The sequence below is a fragment of the Caretta caretta genome, chromosome 8, assembly GCF_965140235.1.
Source record: "Caretta caretta isolate rCarCar2 chromosome 8, rCarCar1.hap1, whole genome shotgun sequence".
In the NCBI taxonomy this organism is placed as follows: domain Eukaryota; kingdom Metazoa; phylum Chordata; order Testudines; family Cheloniidae; genus Caretta; species Caretta caretta.
In genome coordinates, this window is record NC_134213.1 from 66,845,540 (window position 1) to 66,868,060 (window position 22,521).

Here is a 22,521-nt window from a genome sequence, read left to right on the forward strand (position 1 = left end):
CAGAGAACGACTTTTCCCAATCCCCGTTAGATTTTCAGTAGATTCCAGGCACACAAATGAGAACAATCAGAGGTAATTTATTCCTCAGTTTGTGGATTTAAAAAAAAAACTGGTATAAAAAAAATTTTTAAAAGGACATATAGAACTATGAAAATTGTATTACTGTTAATTTAAACTGCTATAAACTTGTAGTGTTTTAATCAATGAAGCAGAGTACCTTAAACACTACATCTTATTGATAACAATGCTATCCACTTTCTTTTAACTATCTAAAGTACTCAGTGACTCATTTAAACTTGACATACAGTTAATCTCTAGCAGTAGTAGCAACTGTAGACTGTACCTTTTGCAGAACACTGATCACAAGAGTGTACAACTGTCAGTTTACTAGCACTATTTTAAAAAAGTAAAACTAATACACTTTGAACGGAATATCCAAATGTTGTTAGTGCTACAAAACCCATTTTCCTTTAAAGGTATATTATTGTTTTCCCTGCAAACAAAGGAAAGTGATAGACTCTTTGTTGAAAATTACAGTACAATCTGATCCCCTAATCTTTGTTCTATAGTTGAAATTCCAACCAGGCTTCTCTTTCTAAAAGTCTTTGATAGGATTTGGTCTCTTTGTACTTGAGGGTAAAGGGACTCTCTGTTCATCCATTCTCTTGGCCTGTGATCTCAAAATAAGGCTGAAGAAATCTTCATCAGGTACAGTTGGTCCTTTTGTGGCAGTTGATGGTGGAGCACATCTTTGATCATCTAATCTGGAACCCTAAAGATTTAAGAAGGGTTAAAAATTTAACCAGTGCCTGTGAGAAGTGCAAAAGCTCATACAATAATACGATTACTATTTCATTGCTAATATTCTGTATTTTCTCACTGCAGAAAGTTTATTTTTATGCACAGGAACAGATTCATTAAAAGCCATCAGGATTTCTTATTAGTAAAACCACAGGGTTTTACTAAAATTATAGTAATACTGCCTCTAGAATACTGGCACGATTAATACTAAGGGTATAATGCCTCATCCGCTTACCAGGTGTGCAGGCAACTCAAACCCTTCCCTCACCTCTAGCAGTTGAATGGGAAATACTATAACATACCCATTGAAGATGTCTCATCAAAAACATCCTGTATTAGAGTTGTGTGTGAAGTTAAGAATGTGATTTAGTTTAGTTTCTTGTAAGCCCGTTGAGGTGTGAGTAGTAAGTATGAAAAGAATAACCTTTTTCGTAGGGGAATATGTTGGTGACAAGGAAAGGTGAGCAATAACCTTACAATATTTTGGTTTTGTATTCCTATTTTCTATCTATATGGACACTAGACTCTCCCTCAACCTTATTAGTGCCATTACATGAGGGCATGTAAGAAAGTTAATTTCCATTCCCAATTTGATTTCTGTATCTGACATCACTCCTGTAGTTAATAAAATAGGATACAATTGCAAAAGGCTTCAGGTATGTGTTTAACTCTGCAACTCAGGAATAAAATGGAAAATCAAACAGGAGAGGAATGGAAGAAGAGACATTTATTTTAAAAACATTAAATTAAATACCACGAACAAACCTGTAGCAGGATCCCTAACTAGGATTAGTTTATGCACACTTGCGTCTTACATAAAAGATGAAGAACCAGTTAATTCTGGCTCTGATCCAACTCCACTGCTAGCAATGGAAAGGTGGGTGGAACCCTCTAGTTTAAGCTTTTTTCGGCTACAGATTCTCTTGTTTTGCTATATTCACTTAAAAGCACAGTAAAACATTGAGCAAACTGAAGAGGTAAAGCTTATCTGGCTTCACAGTAGTTTCTGTAAGTATGGTCTGCTGCCATGCCCTTTAGTAATTCCTTACAGCAATCTTCTCATCACAACAGATTTCACATTCTACCTAGGGAGGGTGTAGAAGCTCCTTCACTGTAGGTTTTCAAAAGGAGGCTGGATAGCCATCTGTCTTGGATGGTTTAGACCCAACAAATCCTGCATCTAGATGACCCTTGCCATCCCTTCCAACCTTTTATGATTCTGAGGACACTGTTTTACATCCCTCCCTCTCTGGCAGTAAACACACTTAAAATGTGTCCTAGTAGTGCTGGACTAAATAGTAGTAATTTTCCTAGCACCAAATTCTGCTGTGGACTTCAGCCTGTGCAATCCCTATTATCTCCAATAGGGAGTGTAAATATTTTCCTCACACTGGATAAACCCAAATCATTTTTCTGGACTAAGTGCAAGACCCCACAAAGGCCTGATAAGAAAAACACCTGCACCACCTTAAATGTATCTGCCTTTCCAACATGAAAGTACACATTACACAGAATGGAAAGCAGGCAATTCTACAAAACACACACACATCATCAGTAAGAGTCACCACGCTACTAGCTACCTATTATACATCTTCCTTCCTTTGGATACAGGCACATTTTTACCAACTTATTTTAAAGCATCTAACCTATTGCAATGGTTTAAACTACAGCAATGTGCTGTACTGTTACAGTACATTAACAGTAAACTACACTGTTAATGCTGTACTGACTGCACAGGAGTGTGCAGTTATTTTTAAAACTGAATAGAAGTCTACACAATATTCTCTAACTTTATTTCCACAATTTGCCATCAGTCTGATGCAAAGTGTGGCACTTCTGTGGCTACGGCAACAGATTTAGGGTAGAATTCAGGATCTTCAGTGTTAAGAAAAGGAACTAATGATTACATTTCATTTAATCCTCTTTCTGTTCTGGACCCAGCCTGACGTTTCAGATCACTCATGTTAACTAAGTAGTAGAAATACTTCATAGCTTCTCTGTATTAAAAAGTTTTGTCCTTATGGAGGATCTGCCACTGCGCCCTAGCCACCTTCAACACCCCTTCATAGACTGGGAGGGCCACTGGGGAGGGGGCTGCTGCAGCTAAAATGTTGAACAGGCTGTCCATGGGCTCCTTTGGCTCCTCCACCTCCAGCTCGTGGGAACCTGTTTAAGGAGCTCTTGATGAACCCTAAAGTCATATGGTGGCAGTGGGTTGGCAGGACCTGTGACCTCCACATCTAGGGATGATGAGGAAGGGGCTATTACCATAGGAGGGACTAGTTCCTCCTCCACTACTGGGGTTGCCTCCACTGGGACTGGGGTTGCAGCCTGCGTCCAGCACCACCTGGGGTGGCACAGTGGTTTGCCTCTTGGATACAACCAAAGGTGACAGCTGGGAGTAGGATTCTGGCATCTGAGGGAACCGATTGCCATTACACCAACCACTGCCCCAGTCGCCAAGCATCTGCAGAAGGTCTGGCCCCAAAGTCTGATGCGTAAGGCTGATGCTGGTGTCTCCTCAGGATGGATTCATCCCTGGCCTCCGAAGAGAACTCCTCCTGCGGAGACCATGGTGGAGCCATTACCACTTCCGCCTGTCAGCTATGATGGGGGAGCTGGAGACTGGTGCTGTGGAGCCAGTGACATGGGACCGTGGATGTGTGTGTCAAAGTAGGGATCAGTGCTGTGAAGCAGAAGATCAGTGGCATGTCAGAGACCACTGAGGTGGGCCCATGGAGGGTCTCTCTCTGGTGGGCGCCACCTTCGACAACTCTGAGGAAGCCGGTTGAGAGGATCTCAAAGCATGGGCAGCACCAGGAGGGACATTAGGTCCCTTGCTGCCTGCAATGCTTCCAGTGTTGATGGGACTCATAGGCGTAGGGTGCTCCCAGGAGTCAGCGTTGAGTCCCGGACTGGGCTTGTTGCCCTGGGTGGAGTTGCCACTACAGAGCGCAGCTCTGGGGAGGACAAATGGCCCGGCACAGGTATCATCTCATCAGTCACTCTCCACCTATCCTCTTTGGCACTGCGGAGCGCCCTCTTTTGGTGCGCAGTTTCTTGTGCCTCTTCCTTGGCATCGAAGACGGTGAATGGTGCCAGGGGAGTGCTCCGTACCACAGCTCATTGCTCAGTGCAAAATCAGAGCGGCACAACTCCAAGGTCAGTCTAAGTGCTGCTTCCAGTAACAGGGCCTTCAAACGAATGTCCCTGTCCTTTTGTGTGCATGTCCTGAAGCCCTGCAGATTTTGCACCTGTCCTTAATGTGGGCTTCCCCGAGGCACTTCAAGCAGCTTGAATAGGGGTTGTTCACTGGCATGGACTTAACATAGGCAGCAGACGGTCTGAAACCTGGGGACCAGGCATGCCCCATCCTTATGACAATGTCCCGATATGGGACTGCTATCTACTTTAACTAACTACAGCTAACAACTAAACTTTTAACTATATACAGAACAACAAAGTCCAAAACCCACTGGAAAGCCTGCAAGGCAAGAAATATTCCAGCAACCATCCCGGGCAATAAGAAGGAACAGAGAGCAGGGGACTAGCAGTGCCCCTTATACTGGTGCATAATCACGGGCTCCAGGAGGTGATGGGCCAGCCCCTATCGCTACCATTAAGGAAAAAACATCCAGCAACTAGGCATGTTGCGCATGCACACCTACCATGGAACTGACATGAGCAAGCAGTCGAAGAACGTCAACGTACTCATCATTTCAATATATTCTAGAAGGTTTCATTCACAGATTGAAATTAGAGCCTAATATTTCTAGTATCAAGAGTCTTACTGATGTTGAGTGTAAATATTGCAAGTTAAAAGTTAAAAACATGAAAAAAACTCACTGAATTTTCTCTCCAACTCTGCACATATTACAGCACCCAGCACTTTTAGAGTGCTTTTCATATATCAATTTCGAAGTGCTCTACAGATATAGGCATTATCCCCATTTTTGAGATGAGGTAAATGAGGCCTTGTGGGGGCAAATTACATGAACACCCAGTTCTTTTGACCCTCCCATATAACTGAGCAGAATTTTTTCCACATACCGTTCTTGTTGACTTACTTGACATTTTATTAATATATCAAAGAAGTCATCATCTGATTCTCTGTTGTTGCTAGCCATTAGGTGGCCAAGGACTGACTGACTGTTGTGCTGATTGAGACGAAGCCCAGGTAAATTGCTAAAGTTGGCTCGTTGATCATCTAGGCGGCGGCTCTGTGAGCTTGCAAGTAGATCTAAAAATTCATCAGTGTGTGGTGAGACCATGGAAGTAGAGAAGGCTAAAGGTGGAAGGAGAAAGCAAACAAGTTAGTCTGGAAATCTCTTGGAACAGTAAATCTTGTGTGTTAGAACAGTTTAAAAGACTGACATCAACCCAAACCAGAGGCACATTATTTGGGTAGATCTTTTCAAACAATAAAAAAAAAAAACGTACATTTTCTCATTGTTTTAGATGGGGTGGAGGAGGATGCTGCAGCTGTCATTCTGCTCTTCTCCTGGAAACAGCATCGCTGATCATCCATCCTGTTGCTTTGAAACCGGCTCAGCAAGTCAAAGAACCCTTCATCTCCAGTCATATCAGGACTGTTTTTCTGAAAAGATAGGCAAGAGAGTCAGGGAAACTTTGGGTTATGATTGTCTCCTACTGAACTAATGCAGAAGCTGTGGCAGTTGAATCTGTTCATGTTTGATACTTGGATATTGTTTAAACACGTTACAATGGAAGGTGATCAAGTCAACAAAACAAGCCTGCTTGTGGAAGATTTTTTAAAACAATTGAAATGTGAGCATTACATGGCAGAGTTAGTAGTCACCAGGAAACTAAAACTGCCAGGTATAAGTCAGAGACGTGTTTCCAGTGGCTGCTCTAGTTCTCATTATCACAAATAGATTCTCTCCTCTGAGCTTGATCAAGTTAATTTTTTTTACTTCACTTCTTTCAAATTTAATACGAAATTGAACATATATTAATCTAGACAAAGCTAGTTCTGTACAGTAACTCCTCACTTAACATCGTCCCGGTTAGCGTCATTTCGTTGCTGATCTATTAGAGAACATGCTCATTTAAAGTTGCGCAATGCTCCCTTATAACATTGTTTGGCAGCAGCCTACTTTGTCCACTGCTTGCAGAAAGAGCAGCCCGTTGGAGCTAGCTGGTGGGAGCTTGGAACCAGGGTGGACTGGCAGCCCCACATCAGCTCCCCTAAGTTCCCTCTGCAGCAGCTGCCCAGCAGGCTGTCAATTGCCAGGCAGTTCAGCTGTCCCTCCCCCCACTGCCGTGTGTTGCTCCTGCCCTCTGCCTTGGAGCTGCTCCCAGGAGCCTCCTGCTTTCTGTGCAGCATGGGGGAGACAGGGGGGAAGAGGGGTGCTATGTCAGGGTGTTTGTCTCCCTCCTCCCCATACCTCATCTCCACAGAGCGGGGGCGGAGGAACACACAGAGGGAGCTTGCTGGCAGCAGCTGCTGTCTCAACTTGCTGATCTACTTAAAAAGGTAGTGTACTTACAGTGGGCTCAGCGTACTTAAAGGGGCAATGTGCGTCTCTCTCTCTCTCTCTCACACACAGAGACCCACCGTGACTCTGGCATGCTGCGTCTCCTCTCTCTCCATTCATGCTGCCTTGTAGAGTGTGAGGCTACATTAACAACAATGTGTTAACCCTTGAGGGCTCAGCCAACTGCTGGTTCACCATTTAGCAGTAAGGCATTCCCAGGGAAATATCCCACCCTTTTACCACCACCTCAACTAATCTTCACAATCATCATCGCTGTGTACAGTATTAAAATGTTTGTTTAAAAAACTTATACTGTGTGTGTGTGTGCGTGCGTGTGTAATTAAAAAAAAAAGTTGTCTGGTGAAAAAATTTCCCTGGAACCTAATCCCCCCTATTTACATTAATTCTTATGGGGAAACTGGATTTGCTTAACATCGTTTCGCTTAAAGTAGCATTTTCCAGGAACATAACTACAATGTTAAGCGAGGAATTACTGTACTTTAATCACTTTTTTCTGATCAAGTAAACAGTAAGAACTGAAATTAACACACTCCAGAAATGAGCACTCATTTGTGCTATAGAAATTTTCACCAAAACAAACAATTAAACTTGTTTAGGCTTTAGTTCTCCAAACATACCCTCTGAGAGCTTGGAAGTCGATGATCAATAGAATTACTAGCATCCTGCAGAACTTTGGAGGATGTGCCATTTTTGTACTTTTTGCCTTTTAATCGATTTACAAAGTGCAGCTTTGCTGAAGGTTTGGCAACCAGGGGTTTCTGCTTCGCAAGAATGTCACTGTTCCAGTTCTGAATCTAAGAAAACAAGAATCAGATGAAACAACCCTTCTTTACATATGCTGCTGCCTATCATCTAATTAGCTTCACTCCCCATCAGTGAAGAATCTCTAGGTTATATTTCCTTTTCAGTAGATGGATGAACAAAATTTAACTGATAGGTCACATCACCTGACTTGTGACTATGAAGTCCTCTATTATCTCTAACATACAGTAGTGATACTGCACAATAGAAATGAGCTCAAAGTCAGTGAATCAAAGAAAGAACATTCCATTCAGAGAGTGCTGCAAAATACAGATGATGCCTGCAAAAGTGAGAGAGAGAGAGAGAGAGAGAACGAGAACGAACATATACCCAACCAGTTTTACACTGAGTCCTCCCCTGGGAACACAGAAAGCCCCCAGCAGTAGGGCTTGGAAAAGAATTAAAATCTTTCAATATTGTCAGTGAAATTTAGAACTGTAACGTAAGTTGTAAATTAAAACGCTAGAGCATTTTTTTAAGTAAACTTGTCTTTTCCTCAAAGTCAAACCCCTTAACATAAGAAACATAAGAACGGCCATACTGGGTCAGACCAATGGTCCATCTAGCCCAGTATCCTGCCTTCAGACAGGTGCTTCAGAGGGAATGAATAGAAAGGATGGATCACTTAATGATTACCTTATGTTGCCCATTCCCTGCTTCTGGCAAACAGAGGCTAGGGGACACTTCAGCACATGGTTTTGCATCCCTGCCCATCCTGGCTAATAGCCATTAATGAACCTATCCTCCATTAACTTATTTCGTTCTTTTTTTAACCCTATTATAGTCTTGGCCTTCACAACATCCTCTTGCAGAGTTCCACAGGTTGACTGTACATTTTGTGAAGAAATATTTCCTTTTGTTTGTTTTAAACCTGCTGCCCGTTAATTTAATTTGGTGACTCCAAGTTCTTGTATTTTGTAAAGCAATTCAGATTTCCCTTTAAACTAGTCTCTTGTTTTTTAAAAAAACCTACATATAAACTCTCCTCTCCCCTAGTATTTCGAAACTGAGGTTACAGATTGGTATTCCCATGTCTGGCATCTAAATTAGTTTCACACTTCTACGTAGAGCCCTGCGCGGATACAAAATTTATATCCGCATCTGATCCACTATCCACAAAAATAATCTGCAGATATCCGCAGGCCTTTAGAAATTAAATTTTGTATCTGCATCCAGTCACGATCCGCAAAAATGGTCCACGCATGTGTATATTTGTGGATATAAAGCGGATATCCACTGATTTGCAGGGCTCTACTTCTAGAATCTGTGTGAACTGCAAGCGAGGACCTTATTAGATGTGCTGTCAGGGAGTCTTCTGTACTATTGAGCCACGAGCACCTAAAGAACCTGCTCCTCAAGCCAGAACTGGCCGCTCTTCTTCGTTCCCCCCAGAAGGATGGACTCCTGAAAGGGAGACCAGTACCTTCTCTCTTCCTCCTCAATGTGCACATAAACCAGTCCCACTAACACCAAGTTTGACATTGACGTGTTTTTCAGATTAGAGTATTGGCAGTGTTATAAATCACCCAAAACTTATGTTCATAAAAACCCTAATAAATCATAATTATATCCAGCAATGCCAGGACCTTGTTCAAGGTCCTTTTACACAGCGTAGCAATTCTACATGGTAGATGATTATGAAATGAACGGTTTGATAATCTGTATCAAACCTTATGGGCTGAATTCATCACATGCAACTCCACTGGCTTCACTGGGATGAATTTAGCTGTCTGGTTCAACCTTTGACATTGGGAATCCCCAGCCTGAAATCCTGTCTCCCCAGAAGAACACAGTTGCAGATCAGCAAGAGGACACACTATACTTAATCACAGTTTGAATATATATATGAATCACAATTTGACACCTGGTTGACAAAACATACCATTTGATTACATTTGCATTAGAAACTAACAGGAAGGATTTCCTACATAGCAATAGGCAGGAAAGCTGTTACTTTGCGTGCTTGAAGTGTGCAGGAAGATTTGGCAGACTTCGCTGGCATTTTCCACACTTCATCATTAAAATTTCCCAGCCTAGCCCAATGGTCTGGCAAAACAACAATGACAACTCAACATATACCCAGCCAGTTTTACACTGAGTCCTCCCCTGGGAACACAGAAAGCCCCCAGAAGTAGGGCTTGGAAAAGGAATTGTGGATAAGGGAGCAGCTCCAAGTGGTCCCACACAAAAGCAACAACAAAAAAGGAATTAAGTGCTCATTGATTTCATCCTCACATAACAGAATAAAACACATTTGTGTCTCTAACAAATTCCCCTCAAAATGCTTTTCTAAAACAAAAATTCAGTGATAATTACAAATCAATGGCAGCTTCCAAAAGACACTCGATATTTGTGACATAGGAGCCTTTTAGAGCTTTTTCATAGGGAAGCTATGCAGTTGAATTTTAAAATCAAACTTCTTCCTTGTTGCATAGATGCCAGACAACAGCAGCAGCATGGCTGTGAAAGCAGAGGTGGCTGCCAAAACAGAAGGATATCAGGGACCTAAGTCTGGTTAATGCTGTAAGGCAGACTCCTACTCAGAGATTAGTGTGCCAATATTTTTTGCCCTCTTGACATAATTATGTACAGCTGCATTAAAAGCTTATAAAGACTAAACAAATATTCTGGTTCTGACAAAGCCATTCATTGGCTGGCACTAACCCCTTCTTATTTGTACAGTCTCTTCATGTTGGATATTCTAGCCAAATCTTAAGGTCTTTCAGATCCTCTGGTTTAGGCCTTATCTAAACTCCAAAGAGCAGGCTCCTTAGCTGGGCTTTCCCCCCATTATGCCTTTGGAACCTCATCCCTCAACTCCTTCTCTTGAGTTTGTAAGAGTAGTATTTTGAAAGGAGTCCTTTGTTACAGCTATGCTATGATATTTAGTTTTGGTTTATTATAAAGGCACCTTGGAAAACTCTCATTACACAGGACCCCAGGCTATACTGTCACATACAGAATCTATATTTTAAAAAGGTATCACCTAAGCAATGGTTTAAGTGATCAGCGCACTTGTACAGGATAAAAAACTTCAGCTGGAACTAGCTGAATGTTCAGCAGTACATTGTGGGAGATGCAGGTTGGAGGCCAAACTTAGGATCTTGCATATCAGTCCCAGCAGGGGCTCAGAGTGCAAGAAGTGAAACTTCAGCACCATCAGCCGCCCAACATGTCCATCCTGGAAGAGATTTAACCCTCTTATCTGCAAAACTAGAGAACAGGTTTGTACTATTGGAGGAGATGGGAATGAATAGTATCCCACGATGGAGACTGAAGTAGAAGTTCCAACCTCCCATTAAAATCCTTTGGGAAACATGGATTTATACAAAATTGTCAACTTGGTTTGTGAGGCAAACAGGTTCATTTTAGATAACTCTTGCCTTGAGGTTAAGGTACATCACTCCTCGTCAGGAGACCTCTGTTCTATTCCCAGCTCTGATAGACTTCCTGTGTGACCTTGCAGTGAACCTTCCAGTGCCTCAGCTTTTACATTTCTAAAATATATCTACTTAACATGGATATGAAAGGCTTGATTGTTTGCAAAGTGTTCAGAGAGCCTCAAACAAAACACACTATAAAAACGTGATACATAAATAAAAATATGGAATTGTTTCATAGCCAAGGAATGATTGCTCTACTAATCTCTGGACAGCTTCCCTTTCATTTTATTCTGAATCACTTCTTGACTACGCAGGTAAACTGAAGCTCTTAGGGCAAATACCTACTCCCTACATGCTTCTGATGTGTACTGCAGAAAATAAATTGTACAACCCTGAGAAAACATCCTCCAGTAAACCATTACACAGGACTGACTTTGCTACCATTGTGCTTTTGACCATGAATACTCTTTGCCACAACTAGTTATTGAACATCTCCGACTTCTCTAGATTTGTACCTGACACTTCCTTTCATTGATCAAGATTTTACTAGCCACTTTTAAAGGGGTTTGTATACAATTTCTGATGATCTTGCCCTAAAACCCATGCTCCTATCATTTAAATGAAGAATTTATTTGGAATGATCCACGTTAGGCATTTCACAGCACTGGTGCACTGAAAGCTATGAAACATTACTGCAATTCTACTACTCCGAACAGAAAGAAAAGAAAGGAAGTGCCAACCTTTTCAGGTGTTAATTTCATAAGTTCCATGTTTTCCATACTGTGACGGCGTCCTACTCTGGATCTTGCACCTTTGGGAAGAGATGAAATAAGACTAAATAAGTTGGTTGCCTATGAAGGGGAAGGATACATTTTCTACATTTCAAAGCTATGTTGTGGTATATACCATCTAAGGTTTAAGACACGGTAATTCTAAGTTCCAAAATGATGTAATAAAAAATATTAGCATGAAGTAAACATCTGTAGATTACCCAGGCTGAAAACACTTGGCTTTGCACTTCAGAGTTGAAGGCTAATTACCTTAAAACACAAATATAGACTGTCTCCTTGTAATAAAGATTCTTTGATCCAGGAATGCTATGCTCTGGCATCAAAATACCACACACTTTCTAAAAAGAATTGACACTACACTACACTACAAAGTCACAGAAAATCAGCTGAGTTTTGAAGAGGCTACACAACCGTGGATGGGAGCAGGGAGAGAAAGGTTTGATTAAGGAGCTTAGACAGAGGAAAAGGGACATCAGAAGAGCCCACAATTTTTGTCGTCAGCTCCCCAGTGCCAGTAAGACTGCTATGGAGAAAGGAGGCAAGGCAAAACCTGTAAGCTGGTGCATAAAATCAGTCGTATCTCAAATTAAAAAAAAAAAAAAAAAAGCTGTTATATATTTGCTCTCATTTAAAAAAATTAGCCACAAAAACAAATGAAAACAATGGACTATAAAGCAAAAATCAAACTGTTTGCATCCTTTCCAGCTCTATTAAGATGCATATAAATGTTGCTTTTAATTTTTTTAAAAATGGTATTATATTAAGCGTTTTTTCCCTCTAATTTGGAAAAAAGTCAGGTCTTCAAATGTCTCTCTTTATTAGAGGGCTGACATTTTTGGAGGATCTGCATAGCAACATCATCCTCTCTTCTCCCCATAAATGAAGTGGTTGGGGAACATTCAGATTTAGACCATTCAACTTGTGGAGAGGAGAGAGACAGGCCTGCAACACAGGCTGTCCGATACCATGATGCAAATCTTCCAGACATACAAAGGTCCCTTTATCAAAGCAGAAAGGCCCAATATTCCAAATGGAACAAGCAGATACTTGGATGCGGGGAGGAGGAAGAGGGATGGGGGAGTGAGAAACACAAATTCAAAAGCCTCTGTACACAATAAAGGAGCAATCATTTTTTCCTCTTAACTTCAGCTAAAAAAAATATGCTGGAAGGAATCACTTACCATTCAAACTATTATCTACAGCATGGATTTCTGACATCACGGAGTTGTTTGTGCTGTAGCTTAGACCAAGCACCATTTGAAGATCTGAGAGGTTAAGTCTAGCTGTTAATTCTCCACTTCTATCCCCTACCTGCAACCAAGTACATTTGAATATATTTGATTATTTATTTCCTCCAATTTCTAAAAATGTAACTATTGGTATCAGTCGCATGCTCTGAGCACCTATCCCATGAATCAAAATCAAACACACGGCAAGCATGTGTGTGTATATACATATGCGTGCGCGTGTGTTCTCATTTTGCAATTGTGGGCTGAGGTGGATATATACATCTCAACCCACAACTGCAAAATGAGAACACACTGCTTATGGATTTAAAGTTTCTGTTCAGCATCTTAAAATCTGGTGTGCATTTAGGCAAAGTTGACTGATGCACCAGAGAAAGCGAACAGCATTTCATAAGGTGACAGAAAATAGAAAGTGAAGAATTAGTCTACTGACAACTTATACGTTGCTATTTTTGCCAATTTTTGTTGATATTTAAGAAAAATCTACGAATGCCGTACCTTTTGCTATCCAAGAATATTACACGATTACTTTGGGTTTATGGCCTTGACACCACCATAGTGGTGACATTTCCATATAGAAAGATTGTTCCTGAATCTTTTTACTAATGCATTAGGTGCAAACATGCACAAAGCCACAACTATTTTTCCTCTTCACACAGATTTACTGGGGCCCCTGTAAACTAACCCTGCCCAGATGACACTACTTTGACACAGATTTTTTATTTTCTTCCTCTAAACACAGCGTGTCATGCAGTCTGGATGTGTGACATGAGAAAGATCTTCAAGAGGAAAAGCCAACAGCCAAGACATAAGAATGCGCAAGTCATACCTCTCTTGAAATTTCTAAATGCTTTTCTGCAAAGTGCATAGCTTGATCATGATTTCCTAATGCTGTGTACGCATTTCCTAAACTCCAGCATGCTCTTCCTTCACCAATTCTGTAATACATTTAAGCAAATATTCAGTTGTAATCCCAGGTGGTCAGAATTTCATGCTGTAACTTCTGGGACAGAATCTGTTGCTGGGCCCAGTAAGCATAGGAAAACTCCCATTTCAAACACCAAAATATTAAGTACATTATACTCACTACTGAAAGACATTTAACCAAGTATTTAAACCATCTATTCAGTGTTCGTTTAAAAAACATTTACTATTTAAATTAGGAATTTTGTGAAGGTGAGATGTTTGATTTTTTACATTACAGAACGGACAAATCCCTCCTTCAGTGTTGTGAACATTATGACTCAAATGACAAGATGCGGATAATGATACAAAGGACCCAAGAGTTTAAAAGTGCATAGGGACCACATTTTGTAACCCAGTTCATAAGCATTTTTTGCTTGAATTGTATTCTCTTTAACACTTGTCTTTCTCTACAAATCAATAAGCATAACATTTAAAAATTACAAAGCAATTTTAGTTGCCCTGAATATTAAAATACAGGGCTTAAAAATTATCTGCATTTAAAAACTATATCGTTTTAGTGGACTTGTCCTTTTCTTTCCAATTCATTCCTCTCCAGTGAAGGCACAAAAGCGTATCTATTGGTATGAGAAGGCTGCAAAATTATAGCAATCATTAGTTTCAAAGTAAAGATTGAGAGCTGCTGCGTCTTCCCTTAACAACCAACCAAAAGACCGACAGAGGTGGAAGTCAGTCTAACAGTAACAGTGATTCCATAAGTCACGGGCTACTCTTCATCTCAATGCACCTGCACAAAGTCTACCTTTCATCTCAGGATTCACTAATGTGATACCTTTAAGACTACCACTTTTTCCTCTGAAGGGTGTAATCCTATAGCCAATCCATGCTGGGAACTCGTATTGATTTCAATGCAAGTTCCATATACAGAACAACTATAGGAGACGAAGGGTATCCTATTATCCCTTAAGTTAAATATACAATATTGGCTCCAAAGGACTTACCTATCATTCAGTTCCTGAGCGATTGTAAGGTGCTTCAGATGATAGTCAATTGCTTTTTCATAGTCTTGGAGCAAAGTGTATGTATTTCCAAGACTGTAACAAGCCTGTGCTTCCACAGCTCTGTCTTTAAGCTGTCGAGCCAGTTGTAGTGTCTTCCTAAGAGAGTGGATTATTAGCCTCACAAAATCACTATAGGAAAAATTCTGTTCTCAGATCTGTCACTATACCTGTGCAACCCCACTGAAATCAATACAGTTGTCTGGGTAAAATGGTAAAATCCAACCTTGGTTTTGCAAATTAGCTGCTAATAATCATCCCACAAGAGAATAATTACAGTTTTTCCACTTCCCATTTATCTCAAACCTTAAAATGGGGGAAAGTCCCACTGATTTCAATGGGAGGAGGACTGGACCCTTAAACTGCATATTCTAACTTTAGCCAGCTGCTTCATTACTGCATTATTTATGCTGATTTTCTTCACTGTATAAAAAAAATCCAGAGTACAATTTACAAAGTCTGCTGCCAACTTTAGAAAATAACAGAAACAGTAAATGTTTAATCAATAGGAGTAGGTAGTGTTAAGATACTTCTGTAGCTATCAAGGCAGCCAATCCCTAATGCTCAACAAGCATTGACTTGATTGGTCAAACAGTTAACTGAGTCAGCAATGTTCAGGTCAGTTCTGCTCAGTTTTGAAAACATTAGGAGGCTTGGGCTTCAGAGCTGAAATCTGAACTCATATGTAGCCCATGTACCTAATCTACCGAATGCAGATACTTTAGCTTAATTTTCCTGAACTCTGTGCAGCAACTATATTTGCCTTGCTGTGCAGAAGATTAGCAGATAAAGGGATGTTCATGAATAAAGCATGAGTATACAGCCCACTATGCAAGACTGCCTTTGGCATGTTTCAGTTATTTCCTAATGCACTACAGATCTCAATACAAGTACTTAAAGTCTGTGGATCGTCATCCTAGAATTTGGTGGGTATCAAGGCAACACGCTTAGGACACAGGAGAAAGCTAGTAAAAGCATGTCAACAGAAAGCAATAACCTGTACTATGGAGAAGTGCCCCTTTAAATATTCCCTCTTACTAGAAAAGGTAGAGAAGACATACTACAAAAATCCAGACTTTAGGAAAGGCTGAACAGTCAAATGACTAGAAAATTAATTTAAAAATTCTGTTAAGCACTGCATAATTAATTCTCTCCCAATTTGTGTTGTTAAGGATTATTATAAAGTAGTATATCAAATGCTAAACATTATTATTACTAAACAGCAGTAAAGACTTGCCTACTTTGATTATGTAAAAAAGGATTGGTACTATGTTTATATATAAGAAATAAATTAACTAACTTGTAGTATTCAGAAGCTGTTTCAAATTCGCCCAAGAATATGTAGGCATTTCCAAGATTGCTGTATGCTCTTCTTTCAGCAGCTCTATCACCAAATTCTTTTGCAATTAGGAGACGCTGAAAAACACAGAATCTTACTGATGTACTCAGTTATTGTACTTCACAAAATTTATCTGCAAGAACACATTTATAGGGCTTTACCACTTCATATCAACATTTGTTTGTTCTTCAAGCAAACAACTCTTGAAAAGATTGTACAAGTGCTTGAATCCGTACTATTAAGTATCAATGAAGCATGGTAAGTTAGCATTTTAAAAGCCTACAGAGACAATACATGCACACAAAGGATCAATCAATCAACAGCTGAAAAATGTTCTGCTAAAGTAAACAAAATTCCATAGAAGTACAGTCTTGTACCTGTTCATGGGCTATAACAGCATTCCTGAAGTTGCCTAGAAGGTAATGTGTATTCCCCAGATTTCCATACGCACGTCCCTGGGCTGCTCTATCACCCAACTCTGTCACTATTGTCAAGTTTTCCCTGATGAGGGGGAAAGAAAGAAAAAAAAATAAAAAGAGAGACCTAATAAGTTGTTCATAGGAAACTACAAGCCATAAAATAATTGGTCTTCCCATTACTACAAAGGAAAAGATTATTTTCCCTTTACTGGCTAAGTGGCCTTGACATAGCACTAAGCATTATCTAGTCTGATACCAGCAGATACTAGACTGTTTTATCCTCCGCAGGCTGGTGGGCTCAACTCTTGGAACAGGGGAAGATCATCTGCTCAGAACCTGCTAGCCAGACTCAAAGTACATCCATTCTCCTGTGACAGTTGTGGCGTTTCCAGCACAAAGTGGGTAAAGGTTACTTAAGGAAAGACCAAATGCCGACTCAGATCTGCTGATGCACAGGTCTTACCCTGGTTTCTGAGCAGATGGCAGGGCCCGAAGATGTTGGAGTGACTTATAACAGGTAAAAACAACAAGAAGTCCTTGTGGCACCTTAGAGACTAACAAATTTATTTAGGCATAAGCTTTTGTGGGATATAACCCACTTCATTAGATGCATGGAGTGGAAAATACAGTAAGCAGGTATAAATATACAGCACATGAAAAGATGGGAGTTGCCTTACCAAGTGGGGGGGGGACAGTGTTAACGAGGCCAATTCAATTAGGGTGGATGTAGCCCATTCCCAACAGTTGACAAGAAGGGGTGAGTATCAACAGAGGGCTTGTTAGCACTACAAAAAGTAATTTTCCCCCTGTTGATATTCACTCCTTCTTGTCAACTGTTGGGAATGAGCCACATCCACCCTAATTGAATTGACCTCGTTAGCACTGACCTGCCATTTGGTAAGGCAACTCCCATCTTTTCATGTGCTGTATATTTATACCTGCTTACTGTATTTTCCACTCCATGCATCTAATGAAGTGGGTTATATCCCACAAAAGCCTATGCCCAAATAAATTTGTTAGTCTCTAAGGTGCCACAAGGCCTCCTCGTTGTTTTTACTGATACAGACTAACATGGCTATCCCTCTGAAACTTATAATAGGTAGAGATAGATACAGTTGTGTGGAATTACAGAGAAGCAAATAGCAGGAATGAAACCAAAGCCACCCTAAAAAAAATCCCCAGGTATGACTCCTTTACTCCTTTCATGTTTTATTATCTTATCCCAAAAGCCAACATATTGTTGCTGGTACCATTAAATGGTGCTACTCTATACTTTAGTTCACAACACTGAAGGTTTCTTACTATTTTAAGCTATTTATATGCTCCTAAGCTTCTTGAGCTAGTGATTTTTCTCTTTTCAGTCACAGCCTTTTGAAATCATTACTTACTCATAATAACCTGCAGCTTTTTGTAATGCAGCCTTTACTTCATCTGGAAGTTCCCCTGGATCATGGGTCCCAGCACAGGCTACATTTTTCCCTTTGGAGTGATACACATTTCCAAGATTATAAAGTGCTCTTGCTTCTCCAACCTAGAACACAATATCAGTATGTTGGAAAGATTCCGAAATCCTGTGCAGCTCTGTGCTGTATCAACTATTAGAACCATCAGCCAGAGAAAGCAAGTTTCTCAACTATTAATGGGGAGCTATGATCATTTTGGAGAGTTACACCCCCAGAGCATCCCAACAAAGCAGTTGTGCCTGTGCCTCTGGTGCTTCCACCTGTAATATCCTAAGTAGGAGCACTCAAACGTGCAGGTATCTTCATAGTGTAAGTGGTTACATGACAAACCACTCAAGACCACTATACAAAGACTCATCAGTATGTGCTAGTACTTCTATAATTATTGTTCTATAAAATTACAGCCAGATTGACAGTAACTGAATGTTCACCATTCTTACCTTGTCATTAAGCTCTCTGGAAATATCTAGGTGCCTTTGACAACAAACAATAGCATCTTCAAAATTCCCAAGCACCTTTAAGGTGTTTCCCAAATTACCACTAGCTTTAGCTTCACCTAGTTGATCTCCAATGGTCCTGAAATTAAAAGAATACAATAATCCAGTAAATCCTGTACATTTGCAATAGATATATGTTCAATGCACTGTAAACAGAATTACATGGAAGGTTATTTCTCTTCATAACATCTACACTAGTATAAAGTGCACATTTCGTTCACAATTTATAAGGTTATATGTTTATTTTTCTTTTATAAATAAATTATATGCACACACACAGTTCAATTGTAGAATTCAGCTTAGCAGAAACTGGGGGACATTTATTTTAATTTTATTAGAACTGCTATTTACTACCTTTGTGTATGGTGTGACACTGCACCCCATATTCTTCATAGTGATATTAGTAGGATATAATTATATCATTATATTATGATGTATTTTATGCAAGATAAGGCATGTGAGGTATCACTGGAAAGGTTATGATTATCCTATTTGTATGCATGGATCATTTTTGTATCCGAAGTTATGAATATTGACTATTTATCTATTTCACAGGTTCCTGGGCAACACCCACTAGGCAAAATGCTCTCAGTCTAGATCAAGGGTGGCCAACCTGAGCCTGAGAAGGAGCCACAGTTTACCAATGTACATTGCCAAAGAGCCACAGTAATAAGTCAGCAACCCCCCATTAGCTCCCCCCCACCACTCCCAGTGCCTCCCACCCACCGGCAGCCCCACTGATCAGTACCTCCCTTTCCCTCCCAATCAGCTGTTTTGTGGCATGCAGGAGGCTCTGGGGAGGGGAAGGGGGAGGGCACAGCAGGCTCAGGGGAGGGAAGGGAAGGGGTGAAGTGGAGGCAGGGCCTGTGGCAGAGCCAGGGGTTGAGCAGTGAGCATCCCCTGGCACAGTGGAAAGTTGGCGCCTGCAGCTGCAGCCCCGGAGTTGGTGCCTGTACAAGGAGCTGCATATTCACTTCTGAAGAGCTGCCTGTGGCTCCAGAGCCACAGGTTGGCCACCCCTGGTCTAGACGGCTGGCTGGGAAGGGCCCATTCAGGTTAAAGAGCCATTCAGAAGAAACAATAGGATTTAGGAGAAGCTTGTCTCCCACCTGGTGAGCCTTCCTGTGAACCTGCCAAAAAGACAGTGGGGGATGGCTGTTGTGACTCTATAGGGACATGTGACCAGATCACCTGGTGCTGGACTCCATCGTGGGATTTTAGTATTTTTCCCATTGACAGGCGTGGGAACCAAGCTTTGAAACACAGGATTCCCACCATATGTAAAAGCTATATAACGCAGGGGAGTGACATTATTGAGGTTCTTTACTGACTCCCACCCAAGAAGACTCCTGGAAACACCTACGAAACAAAGACTGAACTTGCAGAAGTGCTGGACCCAGACTAAAGAGATTTTTAGCCTGTGAACGGAACACCTGGGGATTCCAAGCTGTAAGCAAGTGCAGCTTGCCTCTTAAGAATCTGCAGCCTGCTTGTATCATCACTTAGGGTGAGAATCTGCTATTCATATCCAATCTATTTAGTATATTAAGCTTAGTTCGCGTATTTTGTTTATTTGCTACATAATCTGCTTTGATCTATTTGCTATCCCTTATAATCAATTAAAAAATTTATCTTCTGTAGGTAATAAATTTTTTTTACTTTCTCTAATCCAGGGTGTGAGAATCATAACTTGGGGTGAAAGGCTGCTGCATATTCCTCTCCACACTGTGGGAGGGGGCGCATTTTATGAGCTTACACTATACCGTTCCCTGTGCAGCACAAAATGGAATAATTCTGGGTTTATACTCCAGAGGGGGTGTCTGCCTGTGGAGCTGGTAGGTACCCTAGCTGGAGCCTTCCCATACAGGGGCTGGTCAGAGAGCCTGCCTGCATTTAATTATAGCTGGATGTGTCCCTTTATGTATGTATGCTGGTGAAAGAGCAGGCTAGAGAGGATTCTGCAGCTTGTCACAGCAGTACAGTGTAAAAGGAAGCCCAGGCTTGTGGGTCAGGAGGGCACATTGGTAACCCGGTTCCTGTTGGCACCCTGGAGGGGACCAGTCACATATGCCACACCTTACTTATTGGTATGTTACACCAAAAAACCCAGGACCCTGGAAGATAATTGTGATAGTACTCTAAAGAAAGAGGGGAAAAATGTCAATGCAAGAAGCTATTTTTCTTCTGGAAATGTGAAATCTCTGGCTTGAATCTACAGTTGTTGTCTGCTGTAATTTGTCTTTGGGGGGACAAGGATGAAATCAATACAAATTAATGTGTCAATTCTAGATACCTTTACTATGCAAAGCTGGCAATGAATAGTTAGGTGTCACAACTTGGTGTAATAGCACTATGTTCACACCTTCCCCAGAACCTAAATTAAGGTCTATTAGAACATTTGTCTTCATGAGGGAGGAAAAATTTCAAATGCAACAGTCAAACATAATTATCCAGACCTCCTGCCCTTAAGGTATAATTTTCTCACTGTTGTATAGGAACAGCTTCTTTAGATTATACTGCTGAAAACTTAAAATTTAAACATGGAAGTCTGAAAACTAGAAGGGCTTGGAAAAAAGAATCAAATATATGTAATGAAAAGCTTAAAACGTTAAAAGATACCTGTAGAAACACCACATATACTTCGTATATTTTAATCACAACATCACATTATTAGTTTTAAAGAGAAATATACTAGTGAGTTGTGTCTATTAAACAATAATGGCAGCTTAATTTTTGGAAAGTCAGGTAGAGTTAGCTTTAGAAACAGGAAAGGGTGAAGAACTGATGGATTTAAAGAGGAAGCCGTCACAAATCTGGCAACCCTACATCTCCCCAGTAAAGTGATAACCAAATTATTTGCCAGAATACTAACCGCCACCCAATGTCTCTAACAAGCATTAACAATGAATGTTTCACTGAACAAACCATTGCTCATCTTCACAAGAACAGAACGGAGATTGAGGATGTACCTAATGGAATACAAAATTACCTTGCAAGGGTTAAATCATGGTGGTGGTATTCCAGGGCTTTTGCATATTCATGCAGGTAGAAATAAGCATTGCCTAGCTGACTGTAAATAGCACTAAGTGTTTTTAGATCTTCTGTTCCAACCTGAACTGCAGCTTCAAAGAAAGACACGCCAGCTCGACAATCTCCTGCTTTACACAGTCGCTCGCCTTCCAAGGCCAGCTCCAGACAGGAAGCTTCCATTCTGCACAATTTGAGGGGGAAAAAGGTAACGTTCAGTCTAAATATAGTTCTTTCCATAAGAGCCTGAATTCTGAAGACATTTATGCACAGGAAGTTTCTCTGAATACTAGAAACCTACAAATACACATTAAAAACTCTCTACGTTTGTTTGGAACAAGGTTTCCTTATCACAAAGCAAGCATTAAGTTTACTACTATTACATTATATAAACTGGTGCTGGTAATGAATGTAGAATGTTCTACACAAAGTCAGGAGAGAAAAATCCTCTCTCAATATCTAAAACCAAAAATTTGTATATTGGGCTAGGTCTCAGCCAATCAGGGCCGTCCTTAGGATTTATGGGGCCCTACGCAGTATTATTAAACTGGTGCCCTTATGCCCGATGGCAGTCCAGGCTTGCAGCCCAGGGCGGGGGAGGGACGAGGCAGGAAAGGATACTGAGACGCCCAGCCAGCCTCACGGCAGCGGAGACACTCAGTTCTCCGCAGAGACCCCTGTACCCTCTCTCATGCAGAATGCGCGGCGCTGGTGCATTTGGCTCTGTGAATATGGCCCATGCCTAAGGAGACTGCAGTGCACACTGGGTGTGCGGGAGCCGACCCGCTCTTACCTGCTGTCATGGGCAGTGGGTGAAGCTGCTGCTTGGGGAGGCTCGCATACACCTGCTCCGTCCCAGGCCCTGTCCCACTCCACCCAGGGCCCTCCCTCTCCCCACTGTCTCCTTCCTCTTTTCCCTCCCACACCCTGCTCACCCCCTTCCAGCCAAATCCCTGAACCAAAATGAAGCAAAATGACATTTGGAAGAAACACACTTCTGCAATTTCTTTCTAAAGAAAATAAAGCATGTTTTCCATTGCATGCCAGATGGTGAAGACTGGATATGCAGAAGGTACCTAATTAAAAGCACTAAACTGGGAAATAAAAAATGTCAGTCACAAGTTTTTTGATATGCCCTGAAGTTTGTCAGAGATTTAGTTGCAAAAACTTTGTAGGAAGGGCGAGTCAGCTGTCTTGCTGAATACAACATTAAATATTATGGAATACATGATGCAGCTCTTCTCTGTTTTAC

The 22,521-nt window shown here is 41.0% G+C and overlaps 1 protein-coding gene across 6 annotated transcripts in view; it reads right to left on the reverse strand.

Annotated features, from left to right (window-relative positions):
- Positions 1–61: 61 nt before the first annotated feature.
- Positions 62–22,521, reverse strand: part of GPSM2 (G protein signaling modulator 2) — a 57,633-nt gene continuing 35,173 nt past the window's right edge. For 5 of the 6 annotated variants that reach the window (XM_075131575.1, XM_075131576.1, XM_048859908.2 and 2 more), the window contains 13 exons: positions 21,232–21,453; positions 18,186–18,321; positions 17,671–17,813; positions 16,241–16,364; positions 15,825–15,940; positions 14,468–14,623; positions 13,372–13,480; positions 12,477–12,606; positions 11,245–11,315; positions 6,938–7,114; positions 5,242–5,398; positions 4,869–5,086; positions 62–772 (listed from right to left, as the gene is read on the reverse strand). In XM_075131575.1, coding sequence (XP_074987676.1) covers positions 596–772; positions 4,869–5,086; positions 5,242–5,398; positions 6,938–7,114; positions 11,245–11,315; positions 12,477–12,606; positions 13,372–13,480; positions 14,468–14,623; positions 15,825–15,940; positions 16,241–16,364; positions 17,671–17,813; positions 18,186–18,321; positions 21,232–21,453 — 1,936 coding nt within the window. In that variant the 3' untranslated portion in view covers positions 62–595. The remainder of the gene's footprint in view (positions 773–4,868; positions 5,087–5,241; positions 5,399–6,937; positions 7,115–11,244; positions 11,316–12,476; positions 12,607–13,371; positions 13,481–14,467; positions 14,624–15,824; positions 15,941–16,240; positions 16,365–17,670; positions 17,814–18,185; positions 18,322–21,231; positions 21,454–22,521) is intronic. The other variant, XM_075131578.1, reaches the window with a different exon arrangement.